Raw genomic sequence first — 11,065 nt, forward strand, 5'->3', positions numbered from 1 at the left:
TTGTTGCTGTTGTTCTTGTTGTTGCCTTGGTCCTTGGCGTGGATGACGTGGCGCGCGCAAAAGCCGCGCGTGCGGGCGTGGAGCGGGCACCCAGGCGCGGCGCACGGCCGGCCACCGCCGTGGCGCACACAGAGACCGCGGGCGTGGGCCTGCGTCGTGCAGCCGGGCTCGGAGCAGTGGCGCTTCGCGGTCGACTGGCCGTGCGTCGAGCAAAAGGCGCCGAGGCGGACGTTGCGGTCGCAAGTCGGGTGGGCGCAGCGCAGCTTGCCGCCATGGCGCACGCAGCGATGGCGCGCGTACACTTGGTTGTGGCAGCCGTCGTGGAGGCACTGGAGACGGTGCTTGTGGAAGTCGCACTTGACGCTCATGGGAAGGCGCGGGTTGGTGCACCCGTTGAAGAAGCACGCATGGAGTCGCATCGTGGAATGGTGTCGACGTCAAGCTGTTTGCACAAGTGACGCCAATTGCTTGGGTTGTAGCGGCTTGCGCGCGCCCGTCAAAAACAGATTTTACACTGCGTGGGGACGTGCTCTGGCACTGTGCAAGACGAGGGACTGTAGCACGCCAATGGATGCGACTTTCGCTCGCCAAGCGACTGCATCCGCACGCACAAGTGGCGTCGCGCGTCGATGCAGAGCGGTCGAGTCTCTGCGGCCAACGTCGCTTGGCGCGCCGCCCACGATTATAGTCATTGCACAGGCCGTCGCCATGCCGCCGCTTGATTGGTCGAATACGTGCCATCTGGCGACGAGCTGCACATCGTCACACCCACGCTGCGGCACGTGGACGACGAGGGCGGGAAGACGGCTTGGGAGGCCCGTACGCTCTTGGGAGGTTGTAAGCTGGTATCATTGGAGGGCCATCACTGTGCGTCGAGGGTCGTTGCTATCGTTTTGTCTGGACTCGACGCGTACTATATATATATATTGTAGGGATAGGTACTGATGTACACCGGGGCACTACAGGAATAAGATCGCCGAGCGCCCGACCAAAATGACGCCGGACCACGATCGCGTGGTGCTGCGTTGTCATGCGTTGGAAATTCACTAAATCGAAAACAATTCAGTCGACCCTACTACTAGTACTGGTTATTGTACAACTTGTATGAAAATACTTGATGACGGGAAGGCGATGATGCGTTGAATGTCAATTGACGATAAAAATTCCTCCTTCGTCCCTGGATACCGGTGCAAGTAGCGGGTTGTCTGCATGGCTGCAAGGACCGTTTCCAAAAAGTGGATGAGGTTTTCCGCACCAGGCCGAGCAATCGAAAAGCTCAAAATCCTCAAGGTCCAAGATCCGGGCGGAAGCGAGCTCGCGCGATTCCCAAATTTGCAGCGTCCGTCAACAATCTAACCCGCCTCGCCCACCACTGGCATGACGGACACCGACATGGTTGTTGCCCTTGAGTAAATCGATCTTGATGGAGGCATGTCGTGTGCACGACGGACGCTTCTGTCGGCTGCATTCATGGTCCATATTTAACACTGGCCCACTTGATATTTAAACGGTGGTGTTTTAACGCTGTTAAAAGCGGCGTATGCGAAGCCCGCCAGCGTCCCCAACATCGTACCACCAGCCATATCCTCCGTCGAATGTTTTTGGGTGCAGTCAGGTCATTCGGAAGACTAGAGGTGGCGTCGTCGAGGCATGCAGTTGCAAAACCACTCTGTCTCTGTGCAAGCCCTGCACCATCGTCGTATGCCTCAACTCCTTTAAGAAAATGAAAGCGGAAGAGAAGTCAAAGAAGCCACGCTTGCCGAAGAAGCCGCAGTCGTCGTACGCGATCCGGTCTTACGTGTTGGCGCGGGATCAGACTCGGGGCCAACCCCGTGCGCTGCACTCGTCATTCCTGTGGTATGGCGACGGTGGTGTTGCTGCACGTGAAGAGCAGGATGTCGCTGTTCGTGTAGATTTGCGCGAGCTACAAGAGGCCCTCTATCAGTGCAGATGCGAGCTGGACAGCGACCGAGCCAAGACCACAAGTGATGTTTCCTGGTTGCCGTCACCGAATCTACTGCCACCCAGATTGCACTGGCGTGTGCGTTGGTGAACGCAGCGAGAAAGGACGCTGAATCGGCGCGTGCAGTCAAGGCCAAAGAAGTCATTTCGTGATTTTCGCCATGAGCTTGGGAAAAAACGTGACGCTCGAGCTGCGCTCGAGGTCAACCTTACCCAAGCTCGGAAACGCATCAAGGAGCTTGGTAAAACTATCGATGCCGCATACAGCCTCCACGACGGCGACGGCGACGGTGGTGCTTCATCGTCCAAACCATTTTCAGCTGGCTCGAGGCTCTCGACGATCTCCAAGAATGTGCATCGATACGTGCGAGACATAGGGTTACCGGGTTACCGGTACATCAACCCCAATAAGTACGAACACCGCACTTTATGAGTGTCCACACAACGGTCCGATTAGGTGCGACCCCGGAAGCGCCATGCAATAATCTAAATAAACGACAACCGAGCTTGCTGGGTCACACACTGACGTTGTGGCAATATACACATGCACAGAGTTCGACTCCAGTATAATGCAAAAATCCTACCTGCTACCGCGCTTAAACGTAAGCGTACCCACTACAACAAGCACTTGTTGACTTATCATGGTGGGGTCGATGATGAACGCGTGTTGTCTCGCATGCGTCCCCTGCCTTTACGGCGGAAATCATTGAGAAACGTACATGGTCCATTCTGATTATGTCCTCTCCGTTCTGATCAGATGGACGTGTATGCTGCGAGGCCATCTATCTGGACGTCACGCTATTTTGCCTACAGAACTTTCGCGAAGTCACGACTGACAAGCAGCGCGGTGATCGATGCAGGTTTGTAATCGATCGACAACCATTGGGTCGCGGTAGCTGTCGCGGTGTCCTTGGACTGCACCTAGGTCCTGGGTACTTAAAGGCAACTCCATCTTGAAGTTGACGCAACGCTACCCACGACAAGAATGCCATCCACGCATTATCTACCCAAACGAGCCGTCTCGGCGAGTTTGGTCAGGTCTTTTTGAGCGATTTACAGTCTATTCACAGGGCAGTAGGTGCGCAGCGGCCTCCCGTGGCACCCTATTCGAACCCAACATGTGTTTGAAAGGTGAACGGCAACTTTGCCGGCACAGGCCGCAGAATCGACATCCCGTCCATAAACGTGGCTCGTTTGTGGCTCATCATGGATAAGCACCCGCGCAATCGGAAAACATGTGGCTTTCTGTGGACACGTAACGTCTAAACTATCTCACTTTGGGGATAAGTCAACTAGGTTCGAGCTCGTGGAAGGGAGGCGGGCCAATGAGACGCGCGCATTTCTCCGTGTCACCTGACAGGCGCTAAAGTGACAAATGTCGTTTTCAACTACTGAAAGGGTGCACGGTCATCGAGGCAAGGATCGTGCTAGTACAAGTTGCCGTCGGCCATGAAACCAAGTGCAACGGTGTGCGGATGGTCACGACAACCACGTCACGCGACCCACGGCTTCCAGTCTCACTTTCCGTTTTCGCCTGTCTGCGCACCATCCGCCATGGCGTTCTTGACCCTCGAAGATATCAAGATCTCGTTCAACTTGTTCTGCGTCGTGTACGGTGTCGGGACCCTCGGGATGCCGGCCAACTATGCGCGCGCTGGCTACTACTGGGCCACCGGTGCACTCGTGCTCATGGCAGCTATCAACCTCTACGCCACCGTTGCTCTCTCCAAGGTCATGCTGGCCGCGCCCAAGTACGTCAAGACGTACGGTGACATTGGCGAGTGGGTCGACGGCCGCTTCGGCCGCTTCATCACGACGCTCTCGCAGCTCCTCGTGTGCTGCTTGAACCCGATTGCGTTTCTCGTCCTCGGCGGCTCGCTCCTCCAAGTGCTTTTTCCCGATACGTTTACAACGACGGTTTGGATCATTCTCATGGCGCTCAGCCTCGTTCCGATCTGCATGATGCCGTCGCTCAAGGAAAGCGCCGGTGCGGCGACGGCTGGCGCGCTTGGCACGATCATCGCCGACGCCGTCGCGCTCTACGTGCTCCTCGACAACATGTCGGACATTCCCGAAGGGCTCTCGGCGCCCAAGCCAGCACTCTCGTTCGACGGCGTCACGTCTGTCTTTGGCAACCTCTCGCTCGGGTACGCGGCTGGTGTCCTCGTCCCGGCCCTCCAGCGCGAACACACGCAGCCGGAGCGCATGCCGCGCGTCATCCTTCTCACACTCGGCGCGTGCACGGTGCTCTTCTTCATGGTGTCGCTCATCGGCGATCACAACGTCGGGTGCCAGATTCCGGGCAACCTCCTCTTCTCGATTGCGGGTACGAAGCTCGGCTTTGTCGCCCCCCGCGGCGCGATCGTCATTGCGTTCCTCATGATGCATTTGCACATCAGCGTTGTCTTTGCCATCGACCTCTTCCCGACGTTCTACATTTTTGAGCGCGTGCTCTTTGGCTTCCACAAGCAGATCTTTACGCTCGAGACGGGCGAGGCGCCGGCGTACATCGACAACGAGACGCCCAAGGAAGAAACGACGACGTCGTCCGCGGTTGTTTCCAAAGTCGACGCGCCCGTCGCCGTGTACGCGTCATCGACCGACTACCTCAAGGCGTGCACGATGCGTCTCGTCCAGATCACGATCAGCACGATCATTGCGATCGTTTGGCAAAACCACTTTTTGGATTTGCTCGACTTTGTCGGCGCGTCGTCGGCGGCCCTCGGCTGCATGATCCTCCCGGTTTGGTTCCACCTCAAGGTCTTCTACAAGGACATGGGCCTCCTCGAGAAGAGCTGGAGCATCTTTGTCATCATCTTTACGTCGGCACTCGCGATCTACGTCTCGATCAGCACGGGCAAGAAGCTCTTCGCGCCGACGATCGCAGACCCAACGATCCTCTTCCCGTACTGCCCGGCCGAGTTTCAGAAGATGGTGTACCTCAACACGACGTACTACGGCAAGCCCTAACCGCCCACCAACTAGTATGATGTGATTGTATAAAAACTGCCTAAAGAATGTATTGTGGCTTTTCTACTCAAGCGTAGGGCCTGTGTCTCGACTGCAGTCCACTGTAGCTTTAGAGGCAAACGGGATGAGCCACGCTACACGTCTGCCAGCGCGGACAAGTCGTCGGTCGTCGCCGAGTTCCCGTTTACCTTTGTTCGGACCGGATGAGCGTCGGGACCGCATGTTCGCCGCCGGCACATCGATGCTCAAGCAGCTCAAGGACCAGACCTTTCGCTCGGCGCGCTCCAGATCCTCGAGCTTGACAAGTGTGCAGAGATGACGTCGTCGTCTGCGCAAAGGTCTTATCCGGTGGAGCTTGCGCTGCGTATAACTACTATCAAGATGCAGATGACACCGAATCGACCACTTTTTGTCCCGACCGAGGGCTCTTGGTTCAGTCGCAGAGCTCAAGCCCCGTAGGTAGTGTCGCGTTCTTATCTTTCTGTTGGCGTCAGCATCGGTGCTGCCGCGTCGGTTCTTAACAGCAAAGATGCCATGACCTTTACGCTAGCCCACGTCCAGCCTCACTGCGAATAAAGACCAATGAATCCTCTACAATATTGTACCAGCGAGCCTCGCCCAGGTCCCACGCGGCTCGGGCAAGTAACAAGGTAATAGTACGCGATACCGGAAACGGAAACGTTCGACGTGTCTATTTCATCGGTTTGACGACGCTAGTGTGAATGGTCATTAAATTGACCCTGTACATTATTGTCTAGCGACCTATGTATGACGTACGAGACGGCGGGCAACTCGGGCGAAAGGATGTAATTGCCTTTTGACCCGGCGTCAACAAGCCGCAACCGACGACGACGCATGCCATGGGTTACACATCAAATACGTGGTTGTGATTGGTTGGCTCGGATGGTGTCTCCTTTAGAAAACGGTGTGATTTCAGCCCGTATATTTATTTTGTCATAGTTTGGCTTGAAAGCACGCAACTTGGCGCATCGAAGCTCGACAGGCGACACGGCACAAGCCTTCGTACCCAGATTGCTCTTCTGCTCCACGTCACTGCAGAGCCCGACAAGTCGAATGACCGCCGCAGCGTCCTCGTCGCCCGCCCGCGGCCTCCGCCTCTCGTACCTGCGCCACTTTATCATCAGCCATGGCGGCGAAACCAGCTTTGCCGGCAAGACGACGGCTCAAGTCTGCTTTGAGTTTGTCGTGCCATTGACCAAGCCAACCGAGCTCTCGCTCGTCGACCACGTCGCCAACGACCCAACGACCGCCGATTACGTCTCACCAGCCAACTGGTATGTCTCGCACGCGTGGCAGTACCTCTTCTTGGAGACCGTCGACAGCCTCGAGCGCTTCTTCGCCGACCGCGGTCTCTCGGACAAGGCGGTTATTTGGTTTTGCGTCTTTAACAACAACCAACACCTCGCGAGCTCGTACCCGTTCGAGTACTGGTCGACAACGTTCAAGAATGGTCTGGCAGCCATCGGCAACGTGGTCATGATCATGCATCCGTGGAACGACCCGATCGTCTTGCGGCGAAGCTGGTGCGTCTTTGAGGTGTACGTGGCCGTCACCATGGGCGCGCGCTTTGAGATTGCCTTGGCGCAGGGTCAAGAACAGCGCTGCATCGACGATATTGCCGAGGACGGCGCCTTTCTCAAGATGCTGGCGACCATCAAGAGCGAGGACTCGGAGACGACCGTGCCCTCGGATCGCGACGGCATTTTCGATTTGATTCGCGCCGAGACGTCGTTCCTGGCCGTCGACCGGCTCATTTTTTCGACCTTGTCGTCCTGGATCAAGGCGATGCTCGAGGCAGCCATTGCCACGGCACCGTCTCTCGTCGAAAAGGCCACGCGGTGGCAACATCTCGGGGACGTGTACCGCAACTTGGCTGAATTTAGCGACTCCGAGCGCTGCTTCCGGACGGCTCTGGCATTGTCTTTAAACATGCGGGGGGCCGTCCAAGCCGAAACTCTCCGCTTGCAGTCACTGGTCGCATTTGCAATGGCCCACCAAGGCAAGCCCATCGAGACGTGGGACCCGCTCTTCCGCGCCACGCTCTCGACCGCGACGACCTCTCTCGGCGAGACGCATCCGGTGACGCTGGCAACACGGGGTCACTATGTCGCGTCGCTGGGTCAGCACGAAGCCTTTGTCGCTGCGCTATCGCTGGCGCTCGAAGATTTCGACGTGCGGCGGTCGCTGCACGGTCTTTCCGATAAACGCACGGCCAAGAGTATTGCTGAGGTCGGGCGCATGTACGTGAGTCTCGCCGAACCTCGGCTCGCGTCGCGCTGGCTCCGAAAGGCGCATGGTATCCAAGCGAAATGCTTGGGCCGCGAGCACATGGCCACCATGGGGGTGCTCACACTGCTCGTCGTCGTGCTCTTGCAAATGGGCAAGGGCGACGAAGCATTGGCGCTCGCAGAGCATGTCACGCGGTCTCATGAACGCACGCTCGGAGCGTTCCATCGCAACACGATTGAAGGCCGTCTCAACGTCGCGACGAGCTTACTCTTGGCAGGGGACACGGCAGCCGGGACGGCGCAATTGCTGTCGGTCAAGTCGACGCTCGAGTCGCGTCCGGATCTGCGCCAAATTCTTTTTATTGGTACAACATTTTGTGGTAGCCTTGTACTACCATTGGACAATCTGTCTATTAGTCTACCTCAACCTCGGCATCGCGTACGGTATCCAAGGCCAGCAAGAAAAAGCACTGTCGTCCTACCGCCGCGCCTTTCTCAATGTCCCGTGCAAAGTCAGCGCATGGGTGCTCTACACCGTTGCATCCCATGGCCCTGCATGCCAAGACGACATGGCGCTGGCCCGAGAGTACGTGGATGCGCATCCCGATGCCGCGCCTGAGACGTGGCTCGAGAGCTGCATGGTGTGCTACAAGCCAATGGTCGGCTGCCTCGTCGCATGCGACGCGTGTCCTCGCGACGTCTTCAAGTTTTGTACGAGTTGTCGGGACACGCGACCGTCACGGCTGCTGCGGTTTTGCCGCCACGACCTTCAAGCGACAAAATGGACAAGCACGTTGCCGCCGCGTCGGTTCTTTCTTGAACACGATCTCTTGGCGACAGAAAGCACAACGTACTCGGAGGTTGACGAGCGCTTTGGCGCGTACGAGTCCTACTGCACGACATACGAGGTTCCGATTCAGGAGCGACTGCGACGGAATTCGATTTTGACGCTGAACCGCGGCTGGCACCCAATGCTCTAGCTAGTCGACCCGAAAAAAATCCTTGTGGCAGCAAGTAATATCATGGATACCGCTCTCATGCTAATGTTTCCAAAGAAAAACGCACCATTGGACAAAGCTGTCTGGTTCGACTGCGATGTCTATTGGCGAACGGTCGCTGCGGAACCGAAACGTCGTCAAAGAGGTCGCTTTCACTACTGTCTAGAGCAGTGCCAACATGTTCCTCTCATGTCGTAACATTAGCAATAGATGATACGGTCATTCTTATGGACCCTTGACCGTTCCTTCTTGATCTACTGCAGCTTAATGTCGGTCTTCACGAACCCATGCAATTTAATTCTTCTTACTAGTACAAAGGTAGCTGCTGGGATCCACAGCAACGCGTCTGTGGCACACGGTGTAGTAACCAAGTGTCAAGACGCAGATGACACCCTAGTCAACGACCAACATTTGTCCAGTCGGTGAATCCCAGCTTCATACGCAGAAGGTGCGGGTTCGAGCCCCGTACGTGTTGTCCCTTTTTGCGCTTTCTCATTGGCGCTGGCATTGGAACCATCAATGACTTACGTCACAACAAGCATTCGAATATGAAAGCGGGCAGTGAAAATGCAGGAAAGACAACTTTTGTCATTCCACCGAAGACGCTTGCTCGCGGATCTTCTCCAGCACAACCACATGATGCGAAATACATGTGTTGTGCTCACGAATACATCTGCTTACCATTTGCTGTTGAAATGAGTGTTCTCGTTATTTAACGGATTAAGGGTCCTCTTTCTAGGGTCGTCCTACCTCCAACCTAATATCCGGTAGGCACGAGTTACCGGCATATGCCGTTTTCATCTTGCTTCTTCCATGTGTTCCTTGTGGCACTTGCCGAGCGTGGCCTTATTATGGTGACCGTCTTCAGTGACATTCGTGTCCGGATGGGGGGGAGTCCGGACATCTGCTGACCATCCTACGCTTTTCGCTCCAAGCACTCCGGTTACAGCACTGAGAGCCCGAGAAGAGGCGTCCAAGGTGCTTCGACGACGACAGCTCGCGAAATGCCGGCCACGCTTGCCTTCAAGGACGAGATGCCTCGGCGCCGCCGATCGATCGCTTGCTCCTAACCAGTGAACGACGTACGGATGCGAATCCGGGGTACCGAGGTGCACCTTAGTGTCGGGGGATCGCAGTTGGGGCCAACTGCATGGATATCGACCCCTATCACATGTGTGAGAGTCAGTGATTGATTATTTGGATTCTTTCCCGTCTGATTCGCCTGTCTTCAGAAGCGTGATTCTAGTCGACGAAAGATATCATAGAGGTAGTTCATATTGTAAAACGCAACTTGGCGCAAAAGCATGCAGTTCAACAGAACCCAACAAGTCAAATGACCGCCGCAGCGTCCTCGTCGCCCGCCCGCGGCCTCCGCCTCTCGTACCTGCGCCACTTTATCAACAGCCATGGCGGCGAAACCAGCTTTGCTGGCAAGACGACAGCCCAAGTCTGCTTTGAGTTTGTCGTGCCATTGACCAAACCAACCGAGCTCTCGCTCGTCGACCACGTCGCCAACGACCCGTCGACTGCCGCCTACGTCTCACCAGCCAACTGGTATGTCTCGCATGCCTGGCAGTATCTCTTCTTGGAGACCGTCGACAGCCTCAAGCGCTTCTTCGCCGACCGCGGCCTCTCGGACAAGGCGGTCATTTGGTTTTGCGTCTTCAACAACAACCAACACCTCGCGAGCTCGTACCCGTTCGAGTACTGGTCGACAACGTTCAAGAATGGTCTGGCAGCCATCGGCAACGTCGTCATGATCATGCACCCGTGGAACGATCCGATAGTGCTTCGTCGGAGCTGGTGCGTCTCTGAGGTGTATGTGGCTGTGACCATGGGCGCGCGCTTTGAAATTGCACTTGCTCAAGATCAAGAAGCGACATTTCTCAAAGATATTGCAGACAACTACGCCTTTTACACGATGCTCTCAACAATCAAGAGCGAGGACTCGGAGACGACCGTGCCCTCGGATCGCGACGGCATTTTCAAATTGATTCGCGCCGAGACGTCATTCCTAGCCGTCGACCGGCTCATTTTTTCGACCTTGTCGTCCTGGATCAAGACGACGCTCGAGACATCAATCGCTGCATCGTTCTCGCCAGAGAGCAAGGCCTTGCGGTGGCGGCAACTCGGTCTTTTGTTCGACAACTTGTATCGCCGCGCGGAGAGCGAGCAATGTTTCCGAGAGGCGCTCTGCTTGTCCTTGCAAGTGCATGGCCCGGTCCACAGCGACACTCTTTTGCTGCAGTCGCTGGTCGCGTTTGCGATGGGCCACCAGCGCAAGCTCCGGTCCGAGTGGGAGCCACTGCTTCGGTCAACGGTCTCGACCGCCATGCAGCATCTCGGGGAGACGCATCTGACGACGCTGGCGGCGCGCAGCAACTGGGTGTCGTCGCTTCGCCACAACGGCGCCTATGCCGAAGCATTGTCGCTGGCACTCGAAGACTTCAACGTCCGGCGATCGATGCACGGCCTTTTCCATCGGCTCACGGCCAAGCTCATGACGACGATCGGAAACCTCTTCTACTCACTCGCCGAGCTGCGCCTCGCCGCGCGCTGGCTCCACAAGGCGCACACGATACACAACACGCTTTTGGGCAGCGACCACGTCGATACGATTGGGACGCTGGTCGAACTCGTCGCCGTGCGGCTGCTAATGGGCCAAGGGGCGACGATGGTCACGCTCGCCGAGCATGTCGCATGCTCTCGCGAACGCACGCATGGTGCCGACGATACCGAATTGATTGCCAGTCGCGTGAACGTGGCAGCGTGTGCGCTCATGGCCGGCGATACCTGCGCGGCCACGTCGCAGCTGCTCGCGCTGGAGGCCCACCACCCAGCCCACCACCCGAGCCTCATCAACGGTACGACGTCATCCCGTTGCTC

General features: G+C 56.7%; 4 protein-coding genes and 1 pseudogene across 5 annotated transcripts in view; 4 read left to right on the forward strand and 1 right to left on the reverse strand.

The window, feature by feature from the left end:
* The window catches only part of SPRG_21414 (hypothetical protein), a gene marked incomplete at both ends in the record, with an annotated part of 1,038 nt that extends 619 nt beyond the window's left edge, over positions 1 to 419 (reverse strand). Inside the window, one exon of the mRNA XM_012354950.1 lies at positions 48 to 419. Coding sequence (XP_012210340.1) covers positions 48 to 419 — 372 coding nt within the window. The remainder of the gene's footprint in view (positions 1 to 47) is intronic.
* Positions 420 to 3,516: 3,097 nt separating this feature from the next.
* Positions 3,517 to 4,932, forward strand: SPRG_14393 (hypothetical protein; the record flags this gene model as incomplete). The annotated part of the gene is made up of 1 exon (XM_012354951.1): positions 3,517 to 4,932. One exon carries the CDS (start codon positions 3,517 to 3,519, stop codon positions 4,930 to 4,932), a length of 1,416 nt encoding a protein of 471 aa, XP_012210341.1.
* Positions 4,933 to 6,006: 1,074 nt separating this feature from the next.
* Positions 6,007 to 8,207, forward strand: SPRG_14394 (hypothetical protein; the record flags this gene model as incomplete). The annotated part of the gene is made up of 2 exons (XM_012354952.1): positions 6,007 to 7,546; positions 7,599 to 8,207. 2 exons carry the CDS (start codon positions 6,007 to 6,009, stop codon positions 8,159 to 8,161), a joined length of 2,103 nt encoding a protein of 700 aa, XP_012210342.1. The 3' UTR covers positions 8,162 to 8,207.
* A 378-nt stretch (positions 8,208 to 8,585) lies between these two features.
* Positions 8,586 to 8,654, forward strand: SPRG_30190 (annotated as a pseudogene). The gene has a single exon. The product of its transcript is annotated as a tRNA-OTHER (tRNA).
* An 858-nt stretch (positions 8,655 to 9,512) lies between these two features.
* SPRG_14395 (hypothetical protein) lies at positions 9,513 to 11,043 on the forward strand (the record flags this gene model as incomplete). The annotated part of the gene is made up of 1 exon (XM_012354953.1): positions 9,513 to 11,043. A coding segment is annotated over one exon (1,531 nt), but the record flags the coding sequence as incomplete, so codon positions are not given.
* Between the last annotated feature and the right edge of the window lie 22 nt (positions 11,044 to 11,065).

The sequence above is a fragment of the Saprolegnia parasitica genome (genome assembly GCF_000151545.1).
Source record: "Saprolegnia parasitica CBS 223.65 unplaced genomic scaffold supercont2.193, whole genome shotgun sequence".
Taxonomy (NCBI): Eukaryota; Oomycota; class Saprolegniomycetes; order Saprolegniales; family Saprolegniaceae; genus Saprolegnia; species Saprolegnia parasitica.